We start from the raw sequence: 20,994 nt of genomic DNA on the forward strand, positions 1-20,994 counted from the left end.
TTACAGAATGGACATTTTTATTTTACAAATGAAAAAGCAAAATACTGCTATTAAACTGACCCTGAAGTCACACTCTGAATTCATACTTTACAGTTCAACTTTCCCAGTTCATCAATTAATTCCACAAAACAGACTAAACCTCTGTTTTTGGAAGAAGCATAGACCACATTTAACCATGATAATGGAGATGGCTGGCAAGATTAGGCAAAGGAATTGATTGTAGCTCTGTTTGAATTCTTTGTCTTCTTGGAAACAGTCTTCATAGCCATGTGAGATTTAAAGACTGTGACTGTCCAGGCCAGAGCAGAAGGTTAAAGCCGTGTCATAGAGAATTACAGACTACTCTTTTACCTTCATCTTGTGATATCCATGTCTCTCAGAGAGGTCTGGCTAAACCAGAATATTCTTTGCAATAGCATTCAAAGTCCTCACTTGTGCCACATCTGTTACCTTTAGAGAGTATTCTGAGCTAGAAAGAGAGGCTCCCATGGCAACAGAGAAATTTCTGCAACAGAAATAATAAAAAGACAGATAATTATATAAGTTGTTAAACGAGCCCTCCTACTGGCACTTCATTTTATGGGCTATTTAATGGCTCAAGAAGACAGGAGGTCAAGAATCCTGGAATCACTATTTTTCATAATTTTTATTAATTAATCACTTTAAACATGTAGTAGCCAAATCTACCTGATAGTATACTTGATTTTATATCTAGAAATGTAGTTTTGTTTTGTTCTGTTTTTTGAGAGAGAGAGCACAAGCAGAGGAGGGCCAGAGAGAAAGAATACCAAGCAGGATCTACACTGTCAGTGCAGAGTCCAAGCTCACGAATCACGAGATCATGACCTGAGCTGAAATCAAGAGTTGGATGTTTTAACCATCTGAGTCACCCAGGTGCCCCTCTAGAAATGTAGAGGGCTCTTGCTTCTTTATATCTCATTTTCCCCAATTCTAAATAGAAACAATCAACTACTCAACTATTTAATTATGTGAATCTTCCAAAGTATAATGAAAAACTCACAATAGCTTAAATTTCTTAATGGTGGTATAATTTCAAAATAACTAAAATAGAGAACAAAGGAGAGGGAAGAATGACTAAGAATTAAAGGTAGAAGTGATAAAAATGACTATGACTCTTCCATCCTTATACCATAGTTTTTAATTTCACTAAAGGAAATCATAGTTGAATGGGCATATGTACATATCTGACTCATTTGAAGCTTCGCTGCTGAATTAGAGTTTATTATTACCTAGTCTAAATTTAGCAATGACTTAAAAATATAAAGGTTCACTTAAGTTCAGAAGAACCTGCTTATCTGAGGCAGGATAAAATCATGTGCAGTTGAAAAACTACAAGAATGATACAATACTTATGTATTAATCACAACATTCCATTCATTAATAATATCATCAACCAAGGTCTTCCTATATCAGGAAATAAAGATTAATCCATCCCTTCTTATATGAATCAAAGAATATATTTTTACCGAAACTTCATTCCTGAATCTCTAGCAGACCGAGCAGAACAGTGAAATTCTGTAGCACCTGAACCCTCAAGGATCCTTTGTAGATTTCTGTCAGTTATGCCACCCCCTGTTGGAAAAATAAGTAATACATTAAGTTGAATAAAATTTTGTATAAAATTTAATGACTAGCAATGACTGCTTACTCTACCTTAAGTTCCCATGCTAAAATTTCTCATTGACTTAAGAGTTACCCTCTCCCTACTAGGCTAGAATGAGATTAAGAAAGGAATGATAAAAGACAGACTACAGACTCTGGAGAACAGTTAACTAATAAGGTGACAGAACCTGTATGATGGAATATACATCCATTGGTTTATATAATAATGCTATATGTTACAGACTTTAAAATTGTTCAAGGGCAATGAAAAATCTCGATCCCTGCTCCCTCTCAATTAAAGCAAAATCATATTAAAACAAAAAGTAAGGATAGGTTTGAGGAAGAAGCTACAAAAGCACAGCGTCAGAGATGTATCTGAAAGACACAAGTTCTCTTTCTAACCCAGGATTCAAAGAGCACATGACTACATTATAAATGGGGGGAAATGCAAGGTATTACATAGTTTATTCATTATACTATCAACTTTGTTTTTCACAGAAGAATCTGATTCTACTTTATTAAAACTGTATAATAAAGTACTTTGTAATGACTCGTTTGTTTTGTTGAACAATCTCTTAATTAAATATTTGTAGACAGACAATCATATTCTGAACTAATACCAGATTAAAAATATAAAATTAGTTACTGATCTTTATATCCTTCTTTTCTAATATATAGTATTTATTTAATAAAGATTTTTTAATGATTGATAAAATTTGTACTTGGTAACTCAAGCTATTCAAGTTGCTGAAGTAACCTGACTTTACATACTCTATTGGACTCATTAACTTGTTTGTTTTCTTTTTTCTTAGTGATACAGTAATATCACTGAGCCCTAAGAACTTGAAAGAACATAGACTTTTTTTAGACATGTGTAACGATGAAATGCCATGATGCTTTTAACTTTAAAATACCTAAGGATAACAAAAGATAACAAATGTGGCAAAATGTTAAATCTAGGAAATGAACACATTAGTATTCTTTAAGCTATTTTCTACTTTTTTGTATGTTTGAGAAAATTAAAATGAAGAAATTAAGATTGTCTTTATATCTCTCTCATTCTGATTCTAGATCCTCTTATTAATTCTTTAAAAATTGTTCATCTCCAATGAGCCAGAATGTACCTCATTGATCTCATGGTTATCATCAGGAACATGTGCTCTAATTATTCTAGTAAAAGGAAGAATTTGGTGATCAGAGATTTTCAAGAACCAAGAGAGTATTATATTTGTCCAGTGACACCTCCTAAATGTTTGCTTACACCTTGTTAACAACTAGGACATTTGGCCCTAACTCAGTCTTGCAGCATCAAACTTGGTGTGCCTCACCAGAGATGAACATCCACATTCACCAAATTCTATACTATGGAAGACAGAGAAACCCCAGTCCCAATCTAATTCCTTATTTCTACTCTCTGAGCTAATCCCTGCTAGAATGTTCTCCTTATCTGAAGCTTTATATTCTAGCACGGATCTCTCAATCTTAAATTTTTAATCAAATTACTTATTCTTTTCTCCGAATAACATGTATTAATACTTTCTCCCATATCATTCTGCCTCCTTTGTTCTTTCTCCACTGCACTTCAGTGTATACTAACAAATGGATAGATAATTAAATACCTGGCATTACCACAATCCTGCCTTTTGCCTGAAAAAAGAAAAAAAAACAAATTTTAATATCTTTCTCTCAAATGAGATAATAAGGCAGTGAGAACAGAAACATGAGTGAAAGTATATTAAATTTAAAAAACTACTACTATCTATCTTTCAATAGGTCATCTCTAATTCTTTGGGATCAGCACAGTAACTCTTTCTATTCAGAATGGTTATTTTATTGCATTGCTTTGAAGGCTTGTACTGTGATGAACATAAAGGAGACTATGCTATAAACACTGAATAATCACATCACCTAAGAAAAGTCATTACTGAAAAATAACACTAATTCTGTATTTTTGGTCTGCAATGAAAAGGACGTAGTTGAGTTTATATAATTGAGTTTATATAAGATTTCAGCAGAAAGCAGAGCACAGCATAATAATAAATTACTGGAGGAAAAAAAACCCTACTCAAGTCTTGTACCCTCAACTAAATTCCCTAGCTTATTAGATCAGCTAAAAAAAAATCACGAATCCACCTAACTGGGTTTTAAGTAATAAAATCAGACTATATGGATTAATTTCTGATAATTCTAGAATATAGGTATTGAAATTTCCTTACTTTTATTCAAACTTAGATTAGATTTCCTAAATAAGTTTTGGGGATATACAGTATCACTGAAAGTCAAAAGGATATCACCCTAAATGCAAATTTAACGGAACTACTAGTAGCAGGTAGGTAGTGATGACAGGATAAAAATTACACATTATGTCAAGCTCACTAATTTTCTGAGTAAAACAATTTAAACTGTATGGAAAATGAATTTTTTCTCATGTATTTCCTGAGAGGAGTCTTTAATACCAGACCAGCCAATTCTGCCACTCAAAACAATTCCAAGTCATTTGCCTCAACCGTGCAGATTATATTTGGTTCAGGTCTTGATTTCACAGTTCCTGAGGTGGAGCCTCGTATCAAGCACCCCCACTCCCTGGACTGCAAGCAAGGAGCCTGCTTGGGATTCTCTCTCCTCTCTTTCTGCCTCTCCCACCCCCAATAAATAAATAAACTTTAAAAAAAAGAACCACATATAGCTTAGTTTCTTTTTCCGTAGAAAAAGAGAAACAATTGACTGATATATTCAATGAACACAATTAATGTTGAGAATACTTAAGTTCTATATCATGTTGTATTAGGACAAATAAGAAAACAAAATGATTGGCTTAGTGTGAGGAGGGAAAACTGGGGAGTAGAGAAAAAGGGGTAGCACCATCCAATGTGAGAAGAAGGGCAGAAAAGGAAAGGAAAAAGAGGATATGAGAGAACAGAAGAGAATAAAAACCAAAAGAATGGAGTAAAGTAAAAATCGGCTAACTCCTGGAATAACAAATGTGAAGAAGGAAAGAGAAGCAGAAAATCTCAAAAGCAATACAGCATAAAGACAGTAAAAAAGAGAGTAATAACAGTAGGGAAGATAATAGAGATCATCATGATCAGAGGAGAAACAGCCTTCCCTTTACTTTTTTTTTTTAATTTTTTTTTTTAATGTTTTATTTATTTCTAGGAGAGAGACAGCGCGAGCAGGGGAGGGTCAGAGAGAGAGGGAGTCACAGACTGAAACAGGCTCCAGGCTCTGAGCTGGCAGTCAGCGCAGAGCCCAACGCGGGGCCCAAACCCACGAACCGCGAGATCATGACCTAAGCGAAAGTCGGACGCTTAACCGACTAAGCCACCCAGGCGCCCCTCCCTTTACTTTTAAGACAAGTTATAGATACTTTAACGAGCTCTAATTAACCAGCAGTGTAAAGTTAAGATAAGCATTCAGCATAATTGTTGAGGATCTTTATGTAATAGCAACAAACTCCAAAACAGGTCCAAAGAGCTAGCTATAGTATGAGTTATCATGTGAAAAGCATTCCAAAAAAATTTTTTTTTGAGAGAGAGAGAGAGAGAGAGAGGATGCAAGTGAGTGAGGGGCAGAAAGAGAGAAAATCCCAGGAGGGGCAGAGAGAGAGAGAGAGAGGGACAGACAGACAGACAGACAGTGACACAGACAGAGAAGCAGGGCTCACGCTCACCTGAACTGGTACTCGAACTCACCAACCATGAGATCATGACTTGAGCTGAAGTCAGATGCTTAGTGGCTGAGCCACCCAGGCACCCAAAGCATTCTAAATCATTTTAGTTAAAAAATGATATGCTTGAAATGCACATTCAATGCAATCCCAATCAAAATTGCACCAGCATTCTTCTCAAAGCTAGAACAAACAATCCTAAAATTCATATGGAACCATAAAAGACCCCGAATAGTCAAAGTAATGTTGAAAAAGAAAATCAAAGTAGGAGGCATCACAATCCCAGACTTTAGCCTCTACTACAAAGCTGTAATCATCAAGATAGTATGGTATTGGCACAAAAACAGACACACAGACCAATGGAATAGAATAAAGAACCCAGAATTGGACCCACAAATGTATGGTCAACTAATCTTTGACAAAGCAGGAAAGAGTATCCAATGGAAAAAAGACAGTCTCTTTAAGCAAATGGTGCTGGGAGAACTGGACAGCAACATGCAGAAGAATGAAACTACACCACTTTCTTACACCATACACTAAATGTGAGACAGGAAACCATCAAAACCCTAGGGGAGAAAACAGGCAGCAATTTTCTTTGACCTCAGGACTGCAGCAATTTCTTGCTTGACATGTCTCCAAATGCAAGGGAATTAAAAGCAAAAATGAACTATTGGGACTTCATCAAAATAAAAAACTTCTGCACTGCAAAAGAAACGATCAACAAAACTAAAAGGAAACCAACAGAATGGGAAAAGATATTTACAAATGACATATCTGATAAAGGGCTAGTATCCAAAATCTATAAAGAACTTACCAAACTCAACACCTGAAAAACAAATAATCCAGTAAGGAAATGGGCAAAAGACATGAATAGACATTTTTCCAAAGAAGACATCCAGATGGCCAAAAGACACATGAAAAGATGCTCAATGTTACTCATAATTAGGGAAATACAAACCCACACTCATTACTCATTACAAACCCATTACTCATAATTAGGGAAATCAAAACCACACTGAGATACCTCACACGGATCAGAGTGGCTAAAATTAACAACGCAGGAAACAAAAGATGCTGGAGCGGATGTGGAGAAATGGGAACCCTCTTGCATTATTGGTGAGAATGTAAACTGGTACAGCCGCTCTGGAAAAAAGTGTGGAGGTTCTTCAAAAAAATTAAAAATAGAACTATCCTATGACCCAGCAATAGCACTACTAGGAATTTATCCAAAGGATACAGGAGTGCGGATTCACAGGGGCATATGTACCCCAATATTTACAGCAGCACTTTCAACAACGGCCACATTATGGAAAGAGCCTAAATGTCCATCAGCTGATGAATGGATAAAGAAGATGTGGTTTTTTATATACAACGGAGTACTCCTTGGCAATGAGAAAGAATGAAATTCTGCCATTTGCAGCAACATGGATGGGACTAGAAGGTATTATGCTGAGTGAAATAAGTCAGTCAGAGAAAGACAGATATCATATGTTTTCACTCATATGTGGAACTTGAGAAACTTAACAGAAGACTATGGGGGAAGGGAAGGGAAAAAATAGTAAATAGAGAGGGAGGGAGGCAAACCATAAGAGACTCTTAAATACAGAGAACTGAAGGTTGATGGAGGTGGTGGGGGAGAGGGAGAAATGGGCGATAGGCACTGAGAGGAGGGCACCTGTTGGGATGAGAAATGGGTGTATGTCAACAATTAATCACAGGAATCTACCCCCAAAACCAAGAGCACACTATACACACTGTATGGTAGCCAATTTGACAATAAATTGTATTTTTAAAAATGATAAAAAGGAAAAAAAATGATATGCTGGGAGCATCTGGGTGGCTCAGCCAGTTAAAGTGTCTGCCTCTTGATTTTGGCTCAGGTCATGACTTCATGGTTCATGAGATTGAGCCCCACCTCGGGCACCGCATGGTCAATGGAGCCTGCCTGGGATCCTCTCTCTTCCTCTCTCTTGCCCCTCCCCTGCTCACACTGTCTCTCTCTGTTTCTCAAAATAAATAAACTTAAAAAAATTATATGCTGATGCAGAAAGGGAAATAGAGACTGATAAATTAATTAATTACAATACAATAAGGTGCAAAAAAAATCTCTTTTGTAGATTTGAGCCAACAACTTGTGTTCTATAATGAGGAAATTGGAACTCCCAGACTAGTACATAAGTAGCAGAGCCTCAGTAAAATAATCAAAAGTGACCTCAAAGTCCAACCTCTGGCATATTTGTCACTGAAAGAGCACATAATTTTTCATGACAGCCAAATTATATGTCATTTTGGAAAGACAGCTCCAAAGTTACCAAAACAGCTTATATGTATATATACTGTGAAAATCTATAGACTCATTTTGAAGATTTTTCAGAGAACCTCCTTCTGATATTTAAAAAAAAATTTTAATTTTAGAGCATCCCCAGGCTTACAGTTGTTAGTAAATGGCAAAGCCAGGATTTAAACACAAACGTTCTAATCCCAAAATCTATGCTTTAACCAGTATATTATACTGCTAGGTAATTGCTTCAACAAGTAAAGTTAGCATGATCTTACTTATATGTAGAATCTAAAAAAGTCCACTACAGAGAAACAGAGAGTAGAATGTTGCTATCATGGGTGAGAAGGTGGGGAAAACAGGGAGATACTGGTCAGAGGGTACAAAGCTGTAATTACACAAGATGAGCAAATCTCCAGATCTAATGTACAATAGTGACTATAGTTAATATTGCATTCAATACTGAAAATTTGCTGAGAGTAGTATTTCAGGTACTCTCACCAAACACACACACACACAAACACACACACACACACACACACACACGTAACTACATGAGACAGTTGTATTAATTAGCTTGACTGTAACTATTTCACTATGTATATTAATACTGAAATATCATGTATACCCTAAATACATGGAATTTTTCTTTTATAAAAAAGAAGTAAAGTTAGTGTATGAGAATATTTAACTCAATGCTTCCTGCCAACCAATTATTAAACTACAAATTACATTCACAATACAGTGATTATGAAATGTAAGATATGACTATGGCAATTATATCGACCATATTTTCTACTCCATAGTGAGAAACAATTTAAAAATGAATTCATCAGTTCTTCTATTTTAAAACCCTTCAGACTTTCCCACTGGTCCAAGGATAAAATACATACTCTTCAACAGTTTTCAAGGCTCTGGACAGCATTCTTCTCTTTATATCCAACATTCTGGTTTCTTCAATATCTTAGTAAGTTATTTTTCCCAGGTCTTTGTATACACTATTTCTTCTGCATGAAGTATTCACCTATTCCCCTTATCTGCTCTTACATAGATAACTTCTAATCATTGCTCAAATGAATGTGTGTGTGACTCTTCTTCTGGGGAGCTAATTATTAACAACCCCATGTCCCAAACTGGGGTTAATTCCTCTCAAATGTGCCCTTTAGTACCTTTAAAATATTTTTAAAAAGAGGGGAGGCACCTGGGTGGCTCAGTCAGTCAACTGTTTGACTCTTAAAATTTTTTTTTAATGTTTATTTATTTTTGAGAGAGAGAGAGAGAGAGAGAGAGAGAGAGAGAGAGAGACAAGAGACAGAGTGCAAGCAGAGAGAGAGGAAGACACAGAATCCAAAGCAGGCTCCAGGCTCTGAGCTGTTAGCACAGAGCCTGACACGGGGCTCAAACCCACCAGCTGCGAGATCATGACCTGAGCCAAAGTTGGACGCTTAACTGACTAAGCTACCCAGGTACCCCCAAACGTCTGACTCTTGATTTTGGCTCAGGTCATGATCTCACAGTTGTGAGATCGAAGTTGGGCATGGAGCCTACTTAAGATTCTCTCTCTTCCTCTCCTTCCGCCCCTTCCCTGCTCATGTGCACCCTCACTCCCTCTCTCTCTCAAAAAATTATTTTTTTAAAGTAAACTCTATCCCCAATGTGGGGCTTGAACTCACTACCTCCAGATTGAGTGGCAAGCTCTACTGAGCCAGCCAGGTGCCACTTAGCACCTTTTTTTAATAGCACTCTATTAGAATTGCTTGTTTTATTAAAAATGCCTTTTATGCACCAAACTGTAAGGGCAGTGACCACACACACACACACACAGGTCACCACCACAGTACAAACGCCTTGCAGTTAACATATTCTTAATAAATATTTGTAAAATCAGTAAGTTCCAGACTAGCAAAGTCACATCAGATCCGTAGGTGACATTTCTGAAAATTATTTTCATGGCTATAAGAAAGTGAACATAATTAGATTTCTATACAGAACTTTAAAAAATATTAATAACAGCAGTAGTAATAATAATAATAATAGAAACTAACATGTAGTAAGATCTATATATGTCAAGCACTGTGCTAAGGCTCTTACATGTCTTATCTCTACCAATCATCAGAACAACCCTATAAAAGAAGTATTAAACTTTTCTCAATTGCACATACAAACAGAGGCTGAATAATCTACTCAACATTATACAGCAAATTAGTGTCTGAGTCTTAAGTCCAGAACTCTCTTGTCTGAAAGTCCATACTCACTAAAACAAAATGGCTCCGGACTGGTGTCAGTAAAACAGACATACCACAATTACAAATTTGCCTGCTCTACAAATAATGCTAACTCATCATGGAAATTCATACAAGAGAAAACATATTTCCTCCTATCTTGATAGATAGGGAGAGATGAAAGAATATAATTTTAGTTTTAGAATTCATTTCCAATGTGTTAATTATTTCAAATTTTTTATGGGATCCCCTGAGTATACACAGGCTGACAGTGAGATAATGTGGCTTAAAACTATGTAATGCTAATGGAAGAGAAAAGGTAAAATTGGCTGTGGTTATCCAAGTGAGATCAAAACCTTAAGCATTGTCTACAATTTGACTTCAAGAGCCTTAAATACTAACATGCTCATGTGAAAGAAATAAGAATTATATAAATTTATTTCTGCCTGCTTCCTTTTCTGTATAGGGTAACCATTTAGTCAGTAATAGTTTCATAACCTAGCTGAACAACAGAATATCAGGAGCAAGCACAACAGAGTTAGGGAAAAAGGAAACAAACTGTGTGTACCTGATCTATGAGTCGCTTTATTAGGGGTAGCCCTTCTAGTGCCGAACTGTCACATCCACTGGTCAACACTCGTTCAAATCCCAAGGTTAAGAGGGTCTCTAGAGCTGCCACTGGATCATGAACCATGTCAAAGGCTGAAATAAATAAAACTGATTTGAATTTTGAACACATATCCTCTAATATAGAGCATTCCAAAATGTAGTATACACACAGCGGTGTGCTGGACCCTGACCTGTATTGGGAAGCCAGGGCCAACTGTTAAATATCCAGGAGTTTTGCAAGAATGATTGTTATTCACTGACAGCCTGAAATCAGTCAAGGAGGGAGAATTTAAACCACAGAAATCAACAAATACTACGTACCAGGGCTCTTTTTGTGCAAGAACTAGTTTACCAGCATACCACAGTCTGCATACCATGGTGGTGTGCATGAACATTTTAGATAGTACCCATCTGAACAGATTTATTTACTTAAACACAGATTAAAAGTGAGACATTTCCATTTTCCATGAGTTATAAAAGTTTCTCTTTAAATTCACTTAAGATTTTATTTAATGAAAATTATTACATACATTTGCACAGGTAGCACTTAAATACAGTAAAACTGTAAATGTGATAGGCAAGTGACTCAAATTTGGAAAACTGCTCTAAGGCTTCAGACAAACTGGACAAGCCACACTTCAGACAAACAGTACACTCACTTTTCCTAAAAAAGGCCTTGGCTCACATTCTTATTATTGACTAATATTTTATACTGTTCCACTTGCTCCAAATATTTAACGGCTCATAGTATAAAGACAATTGTTTACAACAGACTATGTAAACTTATAATTCCATTCTACTTTCTAGGAGACTTCTCTCTTCGTCAGAGAGGAACGTGGCACCAGGAACCTCAAAAATAAAAACCACTTCTACTTTGATTCTCAGCACTGTTACATGATTTGGAAGTTCTAGTCTATAGTGGATTAATGCTAGACCCGTTTATATTGCCCTTTAGTGTATGCAGGCAGCTAAATGTACCACAGAGGCTTTTCCTGTTTTTGTAGCAGTGCCTCACCAGTGATTACACTATCACACTATCTCATTAAATGCACAAGTGAAAACAATGTAGAACTTACAACAATCCAAAATTTTGAAAATATAAAAATATTTTTGATAAATGTATTGAAGGAAAAGAAATTTGAAACAATTTTCTTACTTTAAGAAGAGGAAAAAAATACATTCTATATGATGTGTTTACTTTTTAAATTATTTAGCATGTCAAAGTCTAAACTATATTTTTCAGATAAATGTTTACTGATTTAAATTATTTTTCATATTTATAAACTTACTTTGGCACTTTCAAGGTGCTGAATTTTAAACATTCTAACATCTTTTAGTTATTGCTAGTTTATGAGAAGCATTGCTAAACAGTAAGTCAAGAAAATAATTTTTGGTGGTATGATCCATTTCAAAAAGAAACAGGAACAACAAATGCTTTATCTCTAATTTCTGTAAATAGACACAAATGACAGTGCCCACTCTTATCCTAATCTTTGAATGCTTACTCAAAAGGACAGAAAAACATTCAACAATTTCTCATGCATATACCATCAAGTAAAAAAAATTTTTGACTTAAGACTTCTTTTCTTTTCATGTATAACAGAGTGCCCTCTGCAGGCAAAATTAACTTGTTCAGTTTTACTTAGGTTTGACAAAAGTGTAAGGAAATCAGGACTACCTGATTTATAGATAAGTATTTTTATATGAAATTATCAGATAATTTTTTAGAAATCATTCTGATGTAGACAAGCTATCAATAATGCAGTTTTGTACACAACACTGAGCATCTGTTCATTGACTGTCCAGCATCTCTTTCTTCTTTCCTCCTTCCTAATAGTACCAATGTTTATGCAGACATCCACCCCTGTCCCCACCTCTGCCCATGAATCTTATATTCATCTGGGAAAGCTGGTCGTACCACTAGCTCCTAGAATGGTATTGTCTGCCTTAAGCCAGGCAGTAGATTTCACTTCACTGGCCACAGCAGTTTATTCTTCTAGGGGTTGCACATGGGCTAAGGCAGTCTAATAAAAAACGAATCTCAGGATTCTTACTTGGGATGCTATGACAAGTACATACGTTTGTAGACAATTCCTACTCTCTCCCTCTATTATATCCCACCACACCACCATTTACTTTTAAAAACTTTTCATAAGTTTCAAATTGTTCATCTCTAAATTTACAACAGTTAGTCCCAAGATCAATATAAAGAAACCAACTGGTAACACTGTAACATCTAGTATTGTGCTCCATAAAAAAGGTTATGGCCTTTGGTAAAATTAGAAAACTGACATCGTTCAACAGAACTTCTAAAATGGAAATGACTCACCTCGGTGGAAAGTGACTGGTAGAGGACGGCATATAGCTATAAGAAGAAAGCCAAATAACAATATAAATGAACAGCTCATCACTGGTTACTGTATACAGAATTTTCCATGTTAGATGGGACTTTTTTATATTGTCCTCTCCTAAGAAGCAAAGACAGTGAACTAAGATAATGAAATGGCAGCCTTCCAAATTCAGAATTCTTATGTTTCCATTAATCTCTCATTTTCATTAAAAGAAAAAAATGGCTATCCATCCTTTAACCAGACTAAATAAAAATTATGCGATCTGGTTACTTATAAAGGCAGCATTACATCTATTACTTTTACCCCTCTGAGAATCTTTAAGAAATACTTTGGCCTAGACTTATGAGTAGTATGCTTCTGTCCTCTAGACTTCTCCCCATCCTCAACAACTGCAATAGCCTTTGAAGTTTTTGGTGCAGTGATTAAAGGAATCAAGGCAAACTTCCCTTAAACCTTCCAGGAACAGTAGCAGACTAGAACATATACCCTCTGCCCCAAACATCTAGATAACTACTGTTTAAAATAGGTTAGTATAAGTGCCTGCAGGTATGACTGAAAAGTCAGTTTTGTAATTGCCTTTTTTTTTACTTGCAGTGACACACAATGTTATATTAGTTTCAATATCAGGAGTATTAAATGCAATCATCATTAGAGGCTTTTTGGTCTCAAGATACAAATTCTTACCCACAAGGGACATGCACAACTCTTTGTCAATGTGTCCATCTTCAGTCAATGCTCCAAATACCAAACCATCAGCACCATAAAGCTTGGCAAGACGAATGTCAGCCTTCATCACCTCAACTTCACGATCTGAATATAAAAAGTCACCTCCACGTGGCCGAATCATCACAAAAACTGGGATCTGGACACATTGCTTCACTACTTGAAGGACACCTAAAAGAACAGAGAGCAACCTAATTAAAATTCAAATGTGAACTAACGGCTCCAGGAAGTCAATAAAATTTATTAGCCTTTTATATTTGCTCTTGCATATCACTTCTATAAGAAAAGGAAGCAATGACTGAAGCAACCAGAGATAGATCGATCTAAAGGGAATGACAACAACAACTTAAAAAATGTGCATATAATAGAAGTTAAATAAAAAGAAAATCAAGGGTAAAAAAGAGCAATTTAGAAAACAGAAAAAATTTACTGCATTTTTAAAAGCACTTGTCAATTGACTAAAGAAAATCATTTTGCTGGTATATAACATTGGAAAGTATAGTAACAGGCTCAATATTCTGCCAGTGTATTCCATTAAGATCTGATTTTTCCTTTCTAATTAATTACAGCTCTGTTTAGAACCTACTATAGAGATGTTTACATAGTTCTAAAGTTTATGACCCTTTAATGAACAAAGAAATTTATCAAAGCCTTTTTTTGAAAGAGTTATGTAAAAGGAAACAAAGTTCTACTTATTTGTGATTTTACGTAGAGATCTATGAATAAAAATACCTAAATATGACACAATTCATGACTAGCTCTGAAACCCTCAATAGTATAGATCTTCCATGACTGGTGATAATAGTTTAATCTTGATAAACCCATCTTAAGCTGAAAAGATCTTAAATCCAAATAAATGCCTTTATTACACCTAACCTACTGAACATCACAGCTTAGCCTAGCTACCATAAACATGCTCACAACCAACACCAAGCAATGAATCATGATTGCTGTTGCAAAGAACAGATTACATTCAACTTTAGAGATGTTCTTAGGGATTTCACAGAATGGCCAGGGAATGCCCTCCTTTAGTGAGAAGATTCCAAAGGGCTATAGCACATATAAACCTTTTATACTAAATACTGCTATCATCAACCTCAGAGTAACATGGAAGAGTCAAAAACCCACACAGGGACTTCTGCTTTTGACCAAGACAGAGTAACAGGGACTGGATTTACCCTCCTACCTATAATAGCCAAAAAACACATATAAATATGAAAAACATATAAAAACAATAAAACAAGACATTGGATGTCAAGCAACAAAGAACAATGATGGCTGAAAGATGGGAAACAAACAAGATAAACTCTTTAACTGACCCAAATTATTACCTTGAGGGTTTTCTAGGCTGCAGTATAAAAGGGGGAGCCCAGGTGGACGCCAGAGAATTCTCTGAGTTCAAGAGACAAAAATGAGAGTCCAGGGAGACAAAGGACTAGAGTTCACAGGATAAAGTACCAGTGGGGAGAGAAAGAGAACTCTGGAGACTTGCAGAGAATCTCCTTCCAATATTTAGCTCAGTACTGATATGCAAGGAAACCATGCAAGGCCAGGGGGAAAAATCCACTGAATAGAAAGAAATAGTGCCTGTCATTCACACCTGTGAGGCCAAAAAAAACACCTATTCCCAATAGGCATATAGGAAAGGTTAAAAATTCATGGGGCACTGGATAGAGTACACAGAAAAGTCTTGCTTCAGTAGTGGGGAATAATTAACTCTAGATGGAAACACAGACCTACACAAAGGAATGAAGAACACTAGAAATAGTAACTACACATAGGTAAATGATTGTTCATACATGATTGTTTTCTCTTTCACTCTCTTTAAGAGATAATTGACTCTTTAAACAACAACAATAATGTACTGTGGGGTGTATGTATTTTTAACATAGATAGAAATACAATGTATGACAACAGCAAAAAGGCCAGGAGGGGAGAAATGAAGACGAAAGTCAATACGCTGAGGATGCCAGGATGGAAAAAGAAAAGAAAAAAACTCCCAGCCCTTGATATTACCGCAGAGCAACTGAACCAAAATTAATAGTAACTACCTATCTCTCAACTTTTTGATGTTCTATATGAGGATCACATCTTTGATAGGCAGGTTTATTTATAACCGTAAGCATTTCTAACTGATACAAATATCCACAACATAGTTAACATATTAGTAACATTAGTAAAGGATCCCAGTGAAACATATTATCCATTGTCTCCAGGCTCTGTAAACTCCCCTTAGAAAATATGAAAACCAGACACTTACCCATGCTGGGTGTGGTTCCCCCTTCCAGTAAGCCAGAACACAATTCAATCCGATCCGCACCTATGATAAAAAAAAAAAGAAAGAAAAGAAAAAAGAAAGCATTGCTTAACACAATAAACTTTTAAGAATTAAAAATTAAGTTTTAAGAAGCATTGCTCAACAATTATTGTCCAAAATAAACATTTATGAAACAGTAAAGTTAACATTTTTTTCCAAAATATAGCAGTCTTAAAACCTGAGACAAATCAAATTATAAAACCAGAATAAAACTCCATTTTTAATCCCAACTATATTCTGCAACCCACATTGTGTTACTGATAGCCAAATTTAAGAGTTAATTCAAGTTAAGCTAGATCTCTTGACAATTGGTATTACAGGGTTGCCTCTCCATGTATTAGGATGTGACTTACAATAAATAAGTTTCTGGACTGATCATAGTGAAACACTGACTCTTCATTGATAATAACAATCTTTTTGAAGAGTGTCTAAGCTTTAAAAAAGTACAAGATAATTTTAAGTAGCTTAAATCAGAATAATCTCAAGAATAAGAGAATGCTGAAAGCATATGAACTATCAGACTATGGGGTCATGTCAAGAGTCTCAGGAGCCAGCTTGAAAAGGCTCATACCAGCCAAACAGGGGACACTTTGAGCATCAGTAAGAATAACCATAATGGAGTAAAACACATCAAATATGTCTAAATCTAGATTCATATTAATAAAATAATTCACTGGGGAGTGGAGAATAAACTCATTATCCAAAAATCAGTAAACAGCAGAAAAGGAGCAAGCATTAATCCTGCCTTTCCTATAGAAACTGAACCCCAATATAACCAAACAGTTGAAGAAGGAAAGTTCTTTATAAAAGCATACTTCTAATAAGTGAAAAGTAAATAAATGTTAGACTTACTATTGTACCATTTCTCAAACCCTACTAAAACAGGCACTGCTAAAAATATTAGGTGAAAAGCTGAAAGAAAACCTTATAAAGGATGCATCAGGCTAACAATATCTGAATCCACTGCAGGCCAAAGGGCCACAGCTAGTTTTTGTTATGGCCTTGAAGTAAAAAATGTTTGTGTGTTTTTCAAAGAATAAAAATCTTTATTGACATATAATTCACACATCATAGCCATTTAAAGTGTGCAATTTAATATTTTTTAGTATACTTAACAGAGTTTGGCAGCCATCAACACAATCAATTTTGGAACATTTTCATCACTCCAGAAAGAAACTTCATACCTTTTAGCAGTTACCTCCCCTTTTCCCATGCCCTCAAATCCTAGGCAACCACTTCTTTTTCCAAAATTTGACCAATGTGGAAATTTCATATAGGTGGAATCATACAGCATGTGGTATTTTGTGACTTTTTCTCTACTTTGTTTTTCCCGCTTAAAATGTTAGAATAATTTCAAGATTCATCTATGTTGTAGCATGTATCAGCACTTCACTCTTCGTTATTGCCAAATTAAGAATGGTTTTTACATTTTCAGAGGATTATTTTTGAAAAAAAAGAATATTCAACCAAGACCAAATGCGGACAGTAAAGCTGCAAATATATACTATGCTGCTCTTTACAAAAAGTATCCTGATTCCCATATAGATGAAAGATTGGGCACTTGCTGAAAATAGTAGATGCCAAGTGACGGGTATGTGAGGATTCAGTACACTGTTCTACTTTTGTATATGCTTAACATTTTCCATAATAGAAAGTTTTTAAAAATTTCTGATCCTGAGATGATGGGAATTTTTTTTTTTTAACATTTATTTATTTTGAGAGAGAACATGCACATACGCATGAGCGGAGGACAGGGAGAAAGGAGACAGTCCCAAGCAGGTTCTGTGCTGCCAGTGCAGAGCCCTATGTGGGGCTAGATCTCATTACCACGAGATCACAACCTGAGCAGATATCAAGAGCTGGATGCTTAACCAACTGAGCAATCCAGGCACCCCCAGGGAATTTCTATGCTTCCCATTAAAGCAGGTTCAGAATGCAAAAGAAACCTTGAGGTAAAAATAATGTTTAAAAAAAAGGTAATGATAAAAAGTCTTGATGACGAAAATGGAAGCAAATCTCTTAAAAATCAATAGTTTGAAAAAAATGAAGTTTTCACTAAGATCAACAAAAAAAAGGAAGTTGGTGAGTAAGCACTAATGTGTACACTTGACTCAAAATGTGATCTACTGGAGGAGTAAGATTAGAAGATAGTATTTTCCAGTATGTTTTCCAGTTAGTTGGCTATTTTTAAAAAGATTACTAAGATCCTTAGTGATCACAAGGGTTCCCAAGATTAGTTCACAGGATTCATTTTCAGATTCTTACAGGGGCTGCCAACTGTCATTCATTCTCTTTGGTCTTACCTCCTCTTTCTGCATTTACAGCTGACTCTACTGAATCAACACACACCTCCATGAGAAATCCATTTGCTGCTCCTAAAATATATGGAGAACAATGCAATTTCATGATGGTACTACCCACCCAGACCAATGTACTACCATTATTTTACACTGTGCTGCCCAAATCCAATGTGCAATGTCCAAGTCCAATAATCCAAGTAGGTAAGTATACTGGAGACCATGAATGCAATAAAATAGCATGCTGATTATTAAACTGATGTCTCTGAACTGTGAAATAAGTTCACAGACATATGTATAAGAAACTACACTGAGGAAAATATACACTGAATGCCAAATTAATCTTCCTAAAACACAGACTTCATCATTACATTCTAAGTCAGATTGTTTTTGATGTTTCTCAGTGTTTGCAGAATATGTTTAAACGTCTTTATAAAGATCATGTTTCCGAACAAGGATGGACTTCAAATCTTGGCCCCACTACTTATTTGTGTGACACTAGACAAGTTACTTAGCCTAAGTTTTCTATGAAACAGAGTAGGCTTTAGTACCTACCTCAGAGTAGTGAGGACTAAATAATTCATGTAAACTGGAGAGTATCCACTGTGTGTACAAAAACAGTTATCATTAATAAACTACATATTCTTTCTTCTATATACCTCCAGTTTCCCCCAATTCCCATCTTTGCTCTTGATTATGGCCATCTCCTCAATCCCTTTTCAAAGCCCTGCCAGCTCCACTGTTGAATGATAAAATCTCCCAAGACTTACATTAAATCACATTTCTATATTTCCCCTCTCTCAAAGCAGGAAATTGTATCTCTCTCTTCTTTTGAACTCATATGACTCTTCATAGATTATGTGTTCCTCTTTAAAACTATTTGTATCTTTTTAAAACACTAATTACTTTCTACCTCTTATTATGTAGACAGGCATCTGTTCACTCTTAGCTGACTTCGCGTTCTTAAAGAACATAATTTTAAGTCATTTTAGTATTTATAACTAAAGTTCTTAAAGATTTCATGTGAGAAATCTTTATCATCATCCACAGCAAGCACAGTGTCCTCCCCAGTCCAGTATACAACAGTCATGCAAAGATTTACCAAAGGCAGAATAACTATAAATCTATAAGTTTCATCCACGTATTTACACTACAGTATGATAAAAATTAAGTTTTGAGTTTTTCTGTAAGCGAAGCACATTTTTTTGTTTACAATAAGAATGTGAAATGTATACTTCATGCAATAATACCTGAAAGAATGTGCACCACCTCCTGATAATGGTTACTACTAGGTGGTAGATTTGGAATTACTTTTACTCTTCTCTTTTTTACTTTTCTATGTTGCTTTTTTTAATCTACCTAATATTGCCTTTATCATTTTTTAAAAGGCTGTGTTTAATTTTGAAAAACAAAAATCTATCATCTGCTTACATCAAATTGCAACGGTCTCACTTTTGTAAAAGACGATCAGTCTCAAACTGTGAAAGAGGTAAGTATCACACTATGTTCTTAACCAAGAGCAACGCATTCATTCCAACACCAGCTGTCATATCAATCTGACTGGACAATGCAGCAGGGGTACCATTTGCCTCACAGGAGGAAGGACCTTGGCCAGGAGACGGTGGAGGTGCACACACACGGCTATGACAGGAGGCAGAGTAAGACACCTGTCCAGGAACAAAGTTATTTGCGGGAAACCAAGACATTTGTTTGGAGCAGCGGTTCTCAAAGTGTGGAGGTCCAGTTAGCTCCGGGGGCCTTTAAGACCCTCTCAGAGTCTGTGCAGTGAAAAGTATTTTCATAATAATGCTAAACCTTTATTTGCCTTGTTCACTCTCATTCTCTCACAAGTGGAGTGGAATTTTCAAGAGGCTACCTGACATGTCAGACTGAATGCAGAAGCAGGTACGGCAATTCCATTAATTTAGATCTTAAAGATATTTGCAAACATTTATAAAACACTGGCATTCTATTTGTTAGAAGAATAGTTATTTTTCAGACACACACAATGTTATTGGTGTTAACATGTAATGGGTTTCCAGTTAATTAATATTTTTAAATTTGTTTCAATTTCGAATACAGACAGATTTAACCTATATACATGAGAGGTCTCTGAGGTTCTCGGTAACTTTCAGGAAGGGAAAGGGATCCTGAGATCAAAAAGATTGAGGCCCGCTGGTCTGGAGGGACCGAGAGTTCAGGAGGCTGGGGATCTGCCAAATTCCAGAGCACCCGCTACGCCATCGTGCCTGGAGCAGCAGCAAGAACTCGGGACGTACGGNCCTCGCCCCCGCCGCAGCAGCTCCAGGTTGCCACGGGGAGGCGCTGCGCTCAGGGCTCGAAGCTAACTGTCCCAGCGCTGCCGCGGGGTGGGGACTCGCAGCCTCGCGTGGCGACGGGAAACGTGGGGCTGAAAGAAGTTAAGCAACTTGAACACGGTCGCACACTAGACGCGGCGGCATGCGAACCCGCACATCTGGTTCCAGAGCCGGGTCACTCTGGCTACAAGCCCCTTCTCGGGCCCTCAACTTTTACACGTTTAAAGCCAGAACGACAGAACTTGCCGCGCTGAGGGGTGTGAGGAGCGGGGCAAAGGACTCGGAGTGAAACCGCGACTACTCCACTGGCCAGAACTCCCGTAGGCCCGCCCCCGGCAGCGAAGGCGGCCGACCCTCCCCGCCCCCTTCCGCACCGGACTTCCCGGACGGTATTCGCGCCCGTTTCCGCTCCGAGGAGGCCCCCTGCCTCTTCATGCTCGACGAGTCCTCCCTCGTGCGTCTTCGGTTTCTACTGAGTCCAGGTTCTGGTGCGCGCGACCAACGAAGCGCGGCCTGATGGCTGCGCGCACCCCGGCGCGTCACCGACACCCACACCCAGCAGCCCCCGCGAAAGACGAGTATCTAGCGC

The 20,994-nt window shown here is 36.8% G+C and overlaps 1 protein-coding gene across 3 annotated transcripts; it reads right to left on the reverse strand.

Moving 5' to 3' along the window:
• On the reverse strand, nt 1–20,958 carry CUTC (cutC copper transporter). 3 transcript variants are annotated; one of them, XM_077778869.1, is made up of 10 exons: nt 20,780–20,957; nt 18,643–18,690; nt 18,094–18,165; nt 15,734–15,793; nt 13,435–13,644; nt 12,729–12,764; nt 10,359–10,492; nt 3,243–3,270; nt 1,488–1,593; nt 1–505 (listed from the first exon to the last, which is right to left on the reverse strand). In XM_077778869.1, exons 3-10 carry the CDS (start codon nt 18,143–18,145, stop codon nt 391–393), a joined length of 741 nt encoding a protein of 246 aa, XP_077634995.1. In that variant the 5' UTR covers nt 18,146–18,165; nt 18,643–18,690; nt 20,780–20,957; the 3' UTR covers nt 1–390. The 3 variants fall into 3 exon arrangements, with proteins under 3 accessions (XP_077634995.1, XP_077634981.1, XP_077634987.1); XM_077778855.1 differs by lacking the exon at nt 18,643–18,690 and having other exon boundaries at nt 20,780–20,958; XM_077778861.1 differs by lacking the exons at nt 18,094–18,165; nt 18,643–18,690 and having other exon boundaries at nt 20,780–20,958.
• Nucleotides 20,959–20,994: the final 36 nt, after the last annotated feature.

The sequence above is a fragment of the Crocuta crocuta genome, unplaced genomic scaffold (genome assembly GCF_008692635.1).
Source record: "Crocuta crocuta isolate KB4526 unplaced genomic scaffold, BGI_CrCroc_1.0 scaffold170, whole genome shotgun sequence".
Lineage (NCBI taxonomy): Eukaryota > Metazoa > Chordata > Mammalia > Carnivora > Hyaenidae > Crocuta > Crocuta crocuta.